General features: G+C 34.9%; 1 protein-coding gene across 1 annotated transcript; it reads left to right on the top strand.

Annotated features, from left to right (window-relative positions):
• The first annotated feature begins 290 nt into the window (after positions 1-290).
• Positions 291-14,859, top strand: LOC136800961 (ras-related protein Rab-23-like). Its single transcript, XM_067057573.1, has 7 exons — positions 291-527; positions 1,880-1,965; positions 2,390-2,466; positions 2,741-2,820; positions 3,551-3,633; positions 8,041-8,118; positions 14,322-14,859. The coding sequence occupies exons 1-7, from the start codon at positions 373-375 to the stop codon at positions 14,450-14,452; spliced, it is 690 nt and encodes a 229-aa protein (XP_066913674.1). The 5' UTR covers positions 291-372; the 3' UTR covers positions 14,453-14,859.
• The last annotated feature ends 517 nt before the right edge of the window (positions 14,860-15,376 follow it).

Genomic DNA, 15,376 nt, shown 5'->3' on the forward strand with positions numbered 1-15,376 from the left:
ATTTTTTTAGTTCAACCAACATTAAATGTACACGTTTTTTTTTTTATAAGAACAAACTATATAAGAACATAAGGCTTCGAGGCCCAAAAATTTAAGAACATTCTAAGAACATTCTAAGGCTTTGGAGACTTAAAAACATGCTTTTTCTTAAGAAATTACATCAAAATGCTCAAAAAATGCTGAAAATAAGAACCTTTTAAGAACATATTTAGGCTTCAAATCCAAAAAACTAAGAAAATCCGAAGGCTTCGAAATTTTTTGACGTTCTTATAAAAAAAAAAACGTGTACTAAAAGCTAAAATCTCACTTAATAGAAATGAAATGATCATGAAATGAACATGAAATGAACATTCGATTCTTGTTACTAAAAAGATGAGAGAGGAAGATCTTGAGATTTCAATCAAGGTTTTAGTGGTTGGCAATGGAGCCGTTGGGAAATCTTCCATGATTCAACGCTATTGCAAAGGAACTTTTACCAAAGAATACAAGAAGACAATTGGTGTTGATTTCCTTGAAAAAACTATAAAGTAAGCCCTCTCGTTATTATTTTTTATACTTTGGAATAATTCAATATGCTTAAAGTGGATATTATTAATCCCTATCCTTCCTGATCCTTCCCAACACATTCCTGTGAGTTGGTAAAGACTAACTCCCTGAAATGTCGGAATGCCCGTATCAATTTTGTATTTGTGTTATAGGTTTATATCTAGTATTCGTTACTTTCTCATTCGCTTATTCAGGTTTTAAAAACATAAAAAATATTTTCCTTTTTATGCATTTTTCTCTAATGTTATTTTATAATAATGTTTCTGTACAGACTTTCAAGAGGAGATTGTTTATAAAAGAGCTTTATAATATGTTGTGTAGTGAAGGTAAAAGATAACATCAAAACTATATTTTTCATTTTATGCATTTTTCTCTAATGTTTTCATAATAATGTTTCTGTGCAGCCTTTCAAGAGGAGATTGTTTATAAAAGAGCTTTATAATATGCTGTGTAGGGATGGTAAAAGATAACATCAAAACTATATTTTTCATTTTAATTTTAATATCTCACTGTTAATCTTTGATATGAAGTGAAGTAAATATTTGATAATGTAGATAACAGATTAGACATGCCATTTAGAAGGAAGACTCTATCCAACTTTTAATCCTTTTTATTATATACTGAAGGAAAAGATCGCATTTTAAAAGATATCACATTATTTTTTAAATAGAACAGAATTATCTCATTCAAATTAAATTTTATCTGGTCTTTGTCCCAGTCAGATTTCCTCCAACTGTAAAATACTAAAACTTTACCAAAATTCTTTTGCAACGATCAACGTCTTCTATCATAGGTTCAGCCCCACCCCCTTATTTTTTTTGGGGGGGGCTAAGAAATATTTTGGCCTTTAAAGAGCCTGGGGGCTAAAATTACCAAAATATTTGGGGGGACCTAGATTGTTGGGGGGAGCCTAGATGTTCTGACTGAGACTCTGGGGACTGTCCAGCTAAATTCAAAAAATATCTTATCTTACTATTAAATCAAATACAAAAAGCAAAAGACTTGTAAACATAAATATTAAAACAAGTAAAATTTAGTTTTCATTTATCAGTACTCTACTTGCATATATTTTTTATTGACGTCTCTCTACGGGGGCAGGAGAACAATGTTTTTGTTTTTGTTTATCTTGGGACCTGAAGTGTTAGGGGACCTAGCACAAGGCAATTTTTTGGGGGGAGCTAAATTGTTGGGGGGAGCTAGAAACCTGGCTGAAGCTATGTCTATTTACCATTGGGAAAATAAAATTTTCATAAATTTTTGTAAAGTTTCGGGGTTAAAAAAAACAGAATCCGCCCCCTTTACTGGAAATTATGCATGATTATTATATTTTTAGTTATGAAGAAGAGGAGGTTCGCTTAATGTTGTGGGATACTGCTGGTCAGGAGGAATTTGATGCTATTACGAAAGCGTATTATAGAGGTAAATCACATTACGACATTAGTGAATTTTTTTTACTTCAAAGAGACTCCACCCTAGTCTCTTTCGATGGGAGTTTTCACGTTTCTGTATTTCGTATTAAGTGCTTGTTTTTATTTTTTTAGTTTCACTTTAAAATTCCTCCAATGTTTGATTGAAAGATTCGTCCATTTTCCCAATAGTAATTTTGGTCTCATGTTTTCTTCAAACGCCCCGCCATCAATTTGAAGTGATAATAATTTTCTACTTGTATGGATTTTGCAGAAAAGAAATTTACAAATAGTTCTAAACTTGTTACGTTATTCTATCTATATCCAAGTCGGTTGAATATACATTCGGTTCAATGAATCATCTTTTAGAGTATTTTACTACCTACATAAAATTCGAGTTGATTGCAATAAATTATTTTAAATTTGCTTTTTTCCAGGTGCACAGGCATGTGTTTTAGCATTTTCGACGGTCGATCACGCATCTTATACAGCTGTCCAGAGGTGGAGAGGAAAGGTCAAATTTATTAAAATATTCAATTATTATTGAATTTCCATTTTTCTCTTAAAAAATTCTAATAAGTATATTCCAGAAAAAAATGTACATCGTTGAACCCGTAATGGTTAAAATAAACCTATTTAGGAAGGTCTCACCTCAGATTTATAACTTTTAATTTTACACGACGACCCCTGAAGCTTAACTGACTCAGAATTTCTGTCTCTAGATTTTATTAATTTATATTTGAAAAAGCTCATTTAGGCTATATTGTTATTATCATTATGCTTTTTAGGTTTTGGAAGAGTGTGGGAATATTCCCATGGTGCTTGTGCAAAACAAAATTGATCTCCTGGAAAGTGCCACTGTCACTAAGTAAGTTCATTTTTCTACATTTTCTATCAAGATGATTAAGACCATGTTCAGACGTTACGGCTCCGTTTCGCTCCGAAACGAGATGGTCCTGAAACAAGTGTGAACGCCAAAATTCGAAACGTCAAAAAAGAAGACGTTACACAGCAAAAGAGATCGAAACGGTTTCGCTCCCCTATTTTCATCGGAATGGAAATGCTCCGTTTTCTTGCTCGGGAACGTTCCGAAACTAATAATATAAACACTCTCGATCTGTAACGAAAAAAGCACTGGAGCGAAACGGAACCGTAGCGTCTGAACATGGTCAAAAAGTGTTAATACTCTAGTTTTAGTTTTTGAAAGTAATAATTAGATCCAATGGGATGTGGTATGCGAAGTCATGGACAAATTTTGTGATGACATGTAGATCGCGGAGACGATTGACATTTTAGTTCCAGACATTGTATGGATAGACCTTTTCATAAATTACGTCACAAACATCGCTTGCCTCGTTTTGAAATTATTGCCGTGGTGATTAACTCCCAGCTGATTTTATTAAAACTAATTTATATTTATGAAAAAATCATTTAATGTCTCAAGGGACATAATCACCATGGTAATTGTTTGAATACGAGGCAAGTGATGTTCGTGACGTAATTTATGAAAAAGTCTATTATGTATTAGGAAGTTTTTGTACTACTGTACTTTTTCAAAAAGACTTGCTCAAAATGTTGAATATTTATTTCGTTGATAGGGAAGAAGCGGAAAGTTTAGCGAAGAAATTAAAAGTGCGGTTATATCGCACGTCCGTCAAAGAAGATTTCAATGTTTCAACGGGTAGGTTTATCCCGTTCCACTATCCTATGGATAATGTTTTTTATACGAATACTCAATTTTCAAAAGGTTTGCACTGAAAGTCGTCAACGATTATCTAAATGAAAAATCATATATTCTTGAAACCACATGACCAGTTGACAATTTTAAGTAAAAGAATACACGCTTTTTTGTATAAGAATATCTTCTAGAAGAATATCAGAGTGAAAATTGGCCAAATCGTAAGAATAATCGACCGCCGGAGGCGGTTTCTTTCATAGTGGTACGCTAATCTCGTTTTGCCTTGGCTCATTACTTTGTCTACCATTTACTTTCGGTTTTTTTAACTAGATTACCCAGGTGTTTCTCTTTTTTTTCCGTGAATGTCTTTTATTTGGAATTGAATAATCGAGACCTGAGAAATGACTACATTGTAATCTGTTTTCAATGAATAATCTAAAATGCACTGGAGATGACATGTAGACGTTAATAATGTGCGCGCGCTCTTTCGCGAGCGTGATGGAAGGCGGTCGTTTCGGTGTGGTTTACATCCACACTGTGACCTAGTCTAAGAATACTCTCTAGGGTGAATTTCACAGAATTTGATAAGAATCATTTTGTATTTGGTCCACAGAAAAAAACTGCTTACTTTGCTAGAGATAAATTGAAGCTTTTAGGAAGAAATGTAATTTTAACCCAAATGTTCACTCAAAATTCCAAAACTCTCAAATTGATCATTTCTTATGTTTGTAAAAAAAGTCCAGTCTAAAAAAGTAAGAATACGTTAAGAATATTTCACCCTCAATTTTGGCACTTTCTTAAGAATACTTGACCCTCATCACCAAAGGTACACTATTCTTATATAAAGAAAAGCGTGCATAAAAGATAGACCGAAAAGTTTTACCATCATTATCTTGATCGTCGGAAAATAGACGACGAAAGTTTTGATGTTAAGAAATTCCGGTTTACCTCCTTTTATAATAATATTCACTTGCATGTCTTTCATGTAGTGTATTAAAATTTGGATCAATGACCAAATTTATCTACCAAATTATATAGGTACATTCACAAAAATTAAATTCTATTGTAAGCTAGTTAGCTTTTGTTTTATCGTGATACCTTATCGGCCCAAAACTTAGTCGGCCCTTAAAGTGACTAAATTTTGGCTTGGTGACTAAAATTAGGGCCGACTAAAAATTTGGGCCAATTTAAAAGTTTATAATTAAGCTTTCCTTAACCAACTTTTTTAAATACCATATCATTACGTCCGCTACAATTCATTATTTCGTCCGCTATTATTCATTATATTAGCCAAATTCTGGAGCCGCTCGCTGCGCTGCAGTTGATGTGCGTGTCGGGACAAAAATCAAGGCGGAAGCCATTTTGTTTACATTTTTGGCTGGGAAGCACTGCAAAACAGTGCTTTTTGAGTAGATTTGGTGATTCTTGGGAAGAAAGAAGAAGAATACTACTTGGAACCAACATCAAATGTATTAGAATAGACTTCTATCATACATATTGGAATAAAAGACAATACTTTTTGAACATAATGAATGTGTGAAACTTGCTTTTTTGTTTACAAACTTCACTCAAGTAGTTTGGGTTGGTCTAAAAAGCAGGGTAGCCAATGGGGTAGCCAATTGGGCTAGGTTATGGGGTACCTCTTTTTGCCTAAACTTTTGAAATCTGAAACCTGTTTAATGTGGAAATAACTATTACAACATCTTGTTAATGATTCCATGTAATAAAATTTAAGATTCCTTTCGAACTTCAGTCACAATAGCCTTTTTTCCAAAGGTACTGAACTTTGTTACTTCTCAAGAGACCTGGCGCCATTTTGTCTTCCTTCTTGGCTTCGTTTGAAAATTTACAGACCCGAATAAATAATATATACAAAACAGTTTTTAATATTTTAGATTTAGATTTTATTTATGTTTTTAATTGTTATTTCCGTGAAGCTGTAATTCGATGATAATAGCTTTGGAATCGCCTTTGGGCATATGATCTCTAATCTTGTCATATCTTAACAATCCTTTGTTATTCAATCTATTATTTAATTTAAATCATGTTTAGATGTTTCAAACAATTAATTCCTTTCAAAATTTTTGAATATGGCAGCTTTAGGTACAAAAGGTCTTTTGAAATAGGTCTATTATAATGAAGCTCTATTTCTTACTCCTCGTGCATTAACACGTGGTAATTTATATCTTTGTTTATCTTTGGAATCATACATGATCAATCTAAGTATCAATCAGATTCATGCTCCCTGGTCAGTAAAATGTGGTTCTATGCATTCATTTTCGGTATTTCTATTCTGGTCTGTAAAATATTTAGGTACCCCACAACCTAGCCCAATTGGCTACCCCAATTGGCTACCCTGCTTTTTAGACCAACCCAAGTAGTTTCGTCGATTTCGCTGCTTTCGAAAGCTGTTGATGGAGACTACTAACTTGCAGAAGTAACTTTATATTGGTGCAAACAATGACTATAATAGCTTCACAAACATTCCCTATCATGATATTCAGCTGAGAAAGATTTTTTTCGATCGCATTGAACAGTTTTGATATGAGGAGAGATATCCAAGATAGGCTCATTCAAACATGGTTTCACCCATCCCTTTAGATAACAAAAATTTCATGATTCATTTTATTCATCTCAAAAATGGCTGAAGAGACACTAACGGTCAGATCGGATTCATCGCTGACTGCGCTGAGGGATAAACTTTACTTTAACTCTCAAAATTTTGTCGTTGAATCTTCCCAGTTGTCAAAGACGGAGTTATAATGTTATAAACGTGACTGATTTTGGGGTATGTTTTACGTGCAGGTTTTGATTGGATCCAGGACAAGAAAAGGATAAGCGAAGCCAAAGAAAGTGCCCAAAAATTCTGAAATTTTGAAAGTACCGCAAAAAATTAAAAGTACCTTATGACATTGACATGATTGTGTATATCATATAATAGGTTGTTATTGTTTTGGATATCCGGCATACCGTCAACGGCTCTAACTTGGGAAGAGTGTCATATCATGGGATGGTTGACTTTCTGAACTGTTTTTTCACTGTTAAATCTCTGTTGACAACAAGTTTGTTTCCTATGATTTGGGACTATGTTAATTTAAAATGACTTTTAATAGGTAGAGGTTCGGTAAAATGATTGCCGAATTGCTGTCCCATGTTTTGTCAGACTGTCCCAAGTTAGAGTCCTTGACGATACAAATCAACTTTGTAGTCAATCATTGCATTTTCAGGCAAAGTTATGATGCCTAAAGCACTGTCTGAAATTATTTTTTTTATTTGGATTATTAGTTATCAGTGCTCAATTCTGTTCGGTGGAAAAGCTTCCAACTTCCCAACAGAAAAAGTACTGTCACAAAGGATTATAATAAAAAAATTTTGAGATGTTTTTACTTTATCATTTAAATATATAAAATTTGTACAGAATTTGCTTCAGCCAAATATTTTTATGCTTGAAAATAGTTTATAAATTCTATTATGCTGAATAACTTTGTGGTGGTAAAGATAAGAAAAACATAACATGAAGTCAAGTCAAAATACTCTCAAACACTCAAACATGTTTATGTATAATTTTACTTTTTACCTATTTCCCAACCCAAAATCTACCTATCATACTCAACTGAGGCCCAAAGTGAGCAGAAAAGATTTTCTACGAAAAGTAATAGTCCAAATAAGGCATATACAGTACAAAAGGTTCATAGGCTATAGGCCAAAGACTGAGCCCGGAATAATTGAAAATTCCCCGAACTATGAGTTTCATGTTTGGAAGAGGCTTTTTCTTGAAATCCAATGAAAGTTCCAGCATAAATCCAATCTCTTTTTCCTATTTTTTGCTGGTAAAAAGAAGGGGGAGTCTCACTGTTTTCTTACCAAATATCTGCGAATGCCGCCTAAAAACGAAAGCGAAAGTAATTTTTGTCCCTACAAGCTGCGCACGGCAGCGCAGCGAGCGGCTCCAGAATTTGGCTAATATAGACCTTTTCATAAATTACGCCACGAACATCATTTGCCTCGTTTTGAAATTATTACCATGGTGATATACTCCCAGCGGATTTTATTACAGCTACTTTCTATTCATAAAAAATCATTTAATGTCTCAAGGGACGTGATCACCATGGAAATTGTTTGAATACGAGGCAAGTGACGTAATTTATGAAAAAGTCTATTAGTCGGCCCTTAGTGACTAAATTTTGACGAGGTGACTAAAGTTAGGGCCGACTAATAATTAAGGCCGACTAAAATTAAGGCCGACTAAGTTTTGGCCGATAAGATATTCAACTCCCCTAGTAGAAGATCAAAGCTGAATAAGTGGAGTAGTTATCTTAAAACGTGTTCAGTCTTCCAAATAGAGATCCGTAGATGAACTCTATGTGCGTGGTTACTTAGTGTCTTATTGTATTTTCGTTTTCATTTTAGTGTTCGAATATTTGGCCAAGCAATACATAGAAGGGATGAAAGAAGTTGACGAAGAAGAAACTATACATCAAATTGCAGGTAAGAAATATTTATTTCGTTTGATTGAGAAATCTTTTACTCTTGGAATAGCTTAAATATTTTTAAGGCGTCTCGAAACTTATTCTTTTGAAATGCTCTTACAGTAGCACGGTCAGCTTTTTATGAAAAAAAAAGAATCTTTTCAATCCCTAATCGCACTTTTTGATGAATTGATGGCCTTTAGATCGATTATACTTTAGACGTACAAAATCTAGCGAGCAGAAACTCTATAAGTGGAAATTTTTTGAATGTCAGAAATACTAGCTAAGCCCGATTCAAACAGTTTTGAAGATTTTGAGAAAGTTCAAAATTTGCTGAATGTTGAATATGGCGCGTGAAAAGGCTTTTTAATACTAACTTTTTTTTATAATACTAAGTTGTTTTTTTATAATACCAACTTTTTTTATGATATCAAGTTCTTTTATAATACTAACTTTATTTATAATATCAAGTTTTGCCTCGATTACTATTACTTGCATAATAATTCAAGTGTAGAAAGGCCCTTTTCTCGTCTTTATGATGTGTTCAAAAAATTTGGTAATGCGTTTACCCCCCCCCCCTTTCTAGATGAACCTCCCCCTCTTTGAAAAATTCCCCCTTTCTACAAAAAATCTCTTCCCCCCCCTTTCTGAGATTTTTTAACATCGCTTCCACCACCTTTATAAAGGGGGGAGGGGTGCGAACTATGTGCATGTACCCTTTGTACCACTGCAACCTAATATCATGTCAGTAAAGATCAATATTAAATTCAAATTCATTAGTTAGTTTGGAAGAAAATAACTACTTAACTGACTAATTTAATTCCAATTCTACACCACAACCACAACACACGTGACCACCAGCAGCATGACTGCTCGCTATGTGCAACTTCAATATCCAATCAATTATTCAGTAAAAAACCAAGAAAACGTCTCCCGAGTCAAATCTGCAGGGTTTTTATTTCCAAGGTTTTACACTGAGATTAACACTATAGTTGTAGACCCGGGGCATTAAGCCCCATCTACATGGACAAAAAAGACATCGGAGTAAGCGAGACACAAAAGTTAGTATTATAAAAAAGTTGGTATTATAAAAAAATAGTTGATATTATAAAAAAAAAATTGTATTATTATTAAATAAAAGTTGATGTTATGAAAAAAAGTTGGCATTATATAAAAAAGTTGGTATTATAAAAAAAGAGTTAGTATTATAAAATAAAGTTAGTATTATAAAAATGGAAATTAGTATTATAAAAACAAGTTGGTATTAGAAAAATAAAAGTTAGCATTATAAAAAAAAGTTGGTATTTAAAAAAAAAAGTTAGTTTTAAAAAGCCTTTTGGCGCGCCATAGTTGAATATGTGCTAAGATTTCGAATAATTATATATTTTGAACTTTTCAAAGAATATTTCCGTGAGCAAAAAGTTTCAATCACTCTGTTCCTTCTGTTAAAAACTTTCAAAAACACTCTAAATTTGCGATACTCACAGAAGTTCCTGTTCGTGAAGGTTTTTACACCTAAACTGTAACCATTTGGAGTACAATGCAAATACAGCTACAAATTAATATGTTCCCATGCTTCTTCAAAGAACAATCAATGGACTTAATTAACTTTAAAAATTACTAAAATACAATCTACTAAGTTTTTTGTGAGTAATGTTTTTTGTTTTTAATTTCGCAAATAATGTTTTGAAGGTTCTAATATCTTCAACTAATACACTTTATAAATTATCATCAATTTATCAAAACGGTTATTCCTTTGTATGATAAAGCTTACTACGTAAGCTGGTTACTAAAAAGGTCTGATATAATGTTTTATCTTTCAATGATTACAAAAGAGTTCACCATCCGATAGGGGCACGATCATTCTTGTCACTCCATCTGCCATCTTCTTTTTCATCATACTCAAGATACGACATTCGTTTGTTTCCATAGTAACCTTCATCCGCATACTTGGCGTCCATCTCCATCTCCATCTGATCTTCCACTTGTTTGACTCTGCGCATATAATCGTCACTGCGAATGCTCAGTCGTTGCTCACGCTCTTGGTCCGATTCCAATTGGTCATCATTTTCTACTGGTATCAAGAGTGATTTCCATGAGTCGACCAAATCGAGCACTTCTCCATCCCAATAATTATTGATTGATTCTTCCAACTTCTTGATGAACGGTTCGTGTTTGACATCGTGAAGGAGATCCTGAGCAATCCATTTTGCGCCTCGTTCCTCACTGCTTTGTCCTGTGCGGTAATATTTGTAATATTGGAGGCCCCTCTTTCCATCGTGTCTCGTTATCACATGGATACCACATGTTCTTGTGGAGACGTCAGCCCGATCATGAACACACGTGCACGTGATTTGGTTCGCAGTGTGTACTTTCGTCAGCCAGAAGCCTTCCCGAATCTCCTCGAATTTGCCACATTTGAAAGTGTCTTTGCAGTTGTCACCACCAGTGTGCATTTGCTTGATCATGGAAACAGCATTTTCGACGTATTTTACAGACCATTCGATTTCACTGTTCAGGTCTTTGGCATATCGGTCGTAGTCTGCCTTATTAGTAGGCTGGTCTTTTAAGGTGGCTGTCAGAGCCCTGAGACTTGCCAAGCACAAAACAACGTAATTACGGAAAGTCAACAGATTTGCTTCAAGTCGTTTGGTATCATCAGTCGAAAGCGCAATATTTCCATGGACGTTACTTGATTTGATGGCGAAGATGGGTCGACTAGACATGATCTGATTTGCAGCATCCCGTTGACATTCGTCCACTTTGGCTTTGGTGGTTTCCTTTATACAGTTTGTCCACAGTAAGAACAATGATTTATATTGTCGACCAGTTATGTCTTTTTCTAGTTCGATTGTTTTTTGAGTGACATAACCTTTCATCTCGTCCAACCGATTGTTCACTTCATCTGTCAACTTCTCAATAGCTTTATTGGCTGCATCTAAAATCTCATCTGGAGTCGGATCAGTAAATCCCTTCAGCACAGAAAAGGCGACTCCAAACAGCCCCAGAGCTGGACCTAACTTTGGTGCCAAATTAGCCAGTTTTCCAAAGCCTTTCGTTAACATGACAGAATGTTGAGCTGCGGAAGACGCCTTCCCCAAATTTCCTGCTAGACCTTTAAAAAGTCCTTTTTCCATTTGGGCGACTGGTGGTTTGATCTTTTGCACAATGACTCTGTTTCCTCCGGGCACGTAGCCCTTAAATTCACAATAACTTCCTTTCCAACTGTACTTAGCATAGTACATGCCATAAATGCAAGATATATCATGTGGGAGTACCACCAAGAAAAGAAGAACCAGGTTTGAATACTTCATTGTTTCATTAATCTAGAAGGAAAATACTGAAATTTGATACAACAAGGAAGGCACATAATTTTCTAGATCATGAGACGTTTAAAATTCCAGGCTTCTTTTAAAGGTTGCCATTCGCGAAAGTTAATTCCCTTGAAATACAATTATTTACCAAAATTTCGAAAAAAAATTGATATACAAATGTGTTGATACATTTATTGTTTGTATTTGCTTTTATTTGATATGTGAGTAACAGACGAAGGTTTACGGAAGTGAATAGAAACAGTTTGTTAAAAAAAATTTTAAATTGCCTTCATTCGCGGAAGTTAAATCTGGCGAAATATAATCAAAGGTGCTAATCGCGAAAGTAAATTCGTTTTTTTCGCCTCGCGAAAGATTCTACCGCGAAAATTTCTTCCTTTAAAGTAGTAGACGTCTTATGACGGATAAAACTGTTCAAAATCAGACACACCTCACTCATAGAGTACTATTTTCATAATAAAAAGCCTAACGAAAAATCACACACTTCACTACGGTAAAATAATTAGTGACAATTAAAAGGACAGCCCAGGTAACCCCCTAATGGAAATAACATCATCTTTAAAGTAGTAAACAATTTAGATAGACGGTAAATATCAGTTTTTGGTAAACAAAGCAATTAGCAGAAAAAATGAAGACAGCCAGATAAGTCGGTAAAACGTCATATTTCCAACAAAAACATATTAAGGGAACTTTTTTTGGCGGGAACTAATTTTGGCGAATTTAGACAAAATTCGCCAAAATTAGTTCCCGCCAAAATCAAATATTTTGCTCACTCGCCAAAATCAATTTTTTTGGTATTTTGCCTAAATAACTTCTGGAGTTCACAAAAACAGCTTCAAATAAGGTAAAATAGAACAGATTTACGCTGTCATTCGTTAAAATTAGTTCCCGCCAAAATTAAAAATATTCATCAATCGCCAAAGTTAGTTTCGCAAAATTAAACATTTTCAGGATTTTTGCCGCTCGTCAAAATTAGTTTCCGCCAAAAAAAGTTCCCTTAAGGTATGCTCTTAAGAAATAGACGTGAGAAACATGAAAAAGAACCTCAATAAAGACTACTCAAACATCCGCGTGAAAGTCAAACGGCTATTCGTTACGATTCTGCCATTGAGTGGGTATTTATTAATTAGATCTTTGTTCAGGACATTCATGATATACTTGGAAATAAGAGCATTCGGCTACGGTAGGCAAGGTCGGTGGTTCATTTCTCAGCAGGGTTATACCAAAAACACTCTTAACCATACTTGAAAAGACCAGCTTGAGAAGCGAACTACTCGAATTTACATACTTTAATTGGAATAAATTTGTGAGATTTAATTTCGTGTCCTCGATTTTTTTGAAGATCTGAAGATGAATCCTGCGAAATCCCATCATCAATTAATATTTGGCTGATTCGCGAAAGTCAATTATTCACGCGAACTTTTTCAAAACACTGATTCGTGAAAATAAATCAAGAAAATTTCGAAATTACATCTCGTGAAATTTGATTCGATTAAAATACTTACTTTGCCAAGCATTGTGTGCAGAGGGGTCCAGCCCCAAGCATTTTTCAGGGGGGGGCTAAGGGAAATAGCCCCCTGCTAAATTTTAAAAAGATAGCCCCCACCTTCACAAATGAAAATATCAAGGCAAAAATAATTTTCAAGAGGGTTTCAACCTTCCCCACAACATAGATTTTTAACATAATTTAAAATAATGTAACCTATTATCTCTGCCCCCAGTTCTATTACACAACACTCAGCCCCCCCCTCCCCTAGCAAGCTAGCCCCCAGTATTTTTTGAAAAATACAGCCCCCAATCAAGCAAAAAATTCTATGCCAAGACGTTTGCAAATTACGAGTAACAAGTTAAAGGAATATCTGTCTTCTCTCACAATTTAAAAGTTCGAGTACGTAGTTTGGAAGTAAAATCATTCAGTGACAAATAATATGCTTCATCTTCATTTTACTTTGACGATAATGTAGTTGTTGTGCGCACCTTTTTATAAGACCTTTTATTTTAAAGGTTAGTGAAATGGAACGAACATGTTTGTTCCTTGTGTGGTAAATGATGAAAACCTCAACCATCGCCTGTTTTTTCGATTAAATATTTTATTTTATTGCAATATAAAACCATGGCTTGATGTTCTTTTGTGGACTGATGCAGCTTGAGGCTAGGCATTTGTTATCAGTTCTTTCAATCTCAACCATGTTGAGATGACTCACATTATCTAGTTTTGGAACTTTTTTTGAACAAAAGGCTCGCAAAGGGTGGTATCTGTTGAAATTAGGTGAAAAGCCATTTATACAGGTTAACTTGACAAATGGTTTTGATGTTAAAAAGCCAGTCATTATACGTGGTGTCGTAGAGCTAGCAGCTGTTGTTACAACTGAACACACTGACGGAGAAACTGTGTGGATATGTCCTGAAAAAATGTTATCCCATGTCAGAATATTTTTTAAAGCCCCTTGAAATTTAATTCAGTTCCCTGGGAATTCTAAAAAATTTCTTCCAACTCCTACAGCCTCTCCTTCTAAACCTCCTGAGAATGGAGAGGCCGTTCCAGACATCTGAATATTTGAAGGAAAAAGGAAAACCTACCGAGCCTACCGAAACTTATTTTCTTTGGTAAAGCTAGAATCTTTGAATGAAAAATATGCAGATTATGTTGTTTATATTGGCTGTTTTCTTGTCAGTAAGATTTATATATTTATGGTATACAGTCAACTCTGTCTTATTCGAATTTCTATCGTTCGAATCTTTCTACAATTCGAACTTATTCTCAGTTCCCGCCAGGGAGAAACCCTCTTAATATACTTTCTATAATTCAAATCTCTCTGTTATTCGAACAAGTAAGATTCCCGTTCGAGATCGAATTAGCGAGAGTCAATCGTACTTTGTCAATTTTCAGCACCTCCAGTTAAAGACGCACGGTCCAGCAGTAAAAAGAAGAAGAAAAGTTCCGGTCACAGCAACGGTATCATATTAGACAATCCAAGCAAGAAAGGTGACAAGAAGAAAAAGCAATGTTTTAACGTATAATCTTTTAAACGACCATAGCGAAATTCGTTAAGCGTTTTGTTTGGAAAATACCTTACCGGCCCTTTTTACGGCGGCCCTAATTTAAAGCCGGCCCTTATTACGCCAAGAGCCCAAGAATAACGCCCATAAGGGCCGGTGTAAAAAGAGCCGATAAGGTAGGCTGTGCAGAAAATGGTCTGATGAAAGGAGATGTTACGGATTCAAATTATTTTAAGAGTGAATTGAATTGTTTGTGATTTAGATGATGTAGTCCGAAAAACAGGATATTATAATTCGCTTCCTTCAACTTTGAGAAATTGGAAGTTTCATAGCTGGCTTAGATGGAAACTTTGCCAATTTGAGTGAAATATCTGGACAGATTTTTATTTTTAATCTTTATAGTCTATCAATCATTGTGAATAAATATTTTTATAGGCATAATGTTATTATTTTTGTTGGTTTCTTATATAAAGGGCTGGGATAATTGGTGATTATGGATTCCCAATGGGACAAAGCTTTAAACACCCCTTCTCACAGACCCGGTAGGATTTTTTTCAGCCAGTGGAGGTAAAAATCCCGTGGGGTACTACCCTTGTCGACCGACGGGGGTGCTCCGCTGAGGTTCGGAAAATAGACCCTACGTGGGACTCGAAATTTGCGAAAAAAAGTGACCCTGAATGGGACTGAAATTCCAAAATTTTCTACTTTTTCCCCAAATTTTCCATAAATAGGCACCCTACGAGGGACTGATTTTTCTATTTTGGTGTTTTTGCGACCCTACCTGGGACTCGTGGAGGTTAAAAAAGGTACCCTGACCAGCGGAGCATCCCCGTAACCCATCTTGCCCTAGTACCCCCCCCCCCGGGTAAAAATAACGGACTGAAACACGATGGTGATTGATATTCCCTTACTCTTCAAGGATGGGGATTAAATATTTTGCAGTGA

Source organism: Clytia hemisphaerica, unplaced genomic scaffold (assembly GCF_902728285.1).
Source record: "Clytia hemisphaerica strain Z4C2 unplaced genomic scaffold, Clytia hemisphaerica genome assembly, whole genome shotgun sequence".
NCBI lineage: Eukaryota > Metazoa > Cnidaria > Hydrozoa > Leptothecata > Clytiidae > Clytia > Clytia hemisphaerica.

What these genes read in the sequence shown, in the direction of transcription:
- LOC136800961 (XM_067057573.1), top strand. Translation starts at nt 373, where the DNA reads ATGAGAGAGGAAGATCTTGAGATTTCAATCAAGGTTTTAGTGGTTGGC. An exon ending in TTCCTTGAAAAAACTATAAA is followed by an intron (nt 528 to 1,879) that starts GTAAGCCCTCTC and finishes TTATATTTTTAG; the next exon opens with TTATGAAGAAGAGGAGGTTC. An exon ending in TCCAGAGGTGGAGAGGAAAG is followed by an intron (nt 2,467 to 2,740) that starts GTCAAATTTATT and finishes TATGCTTTTTAG; the next exon opens with GTTTTGGAAGAGTGTGGGAA.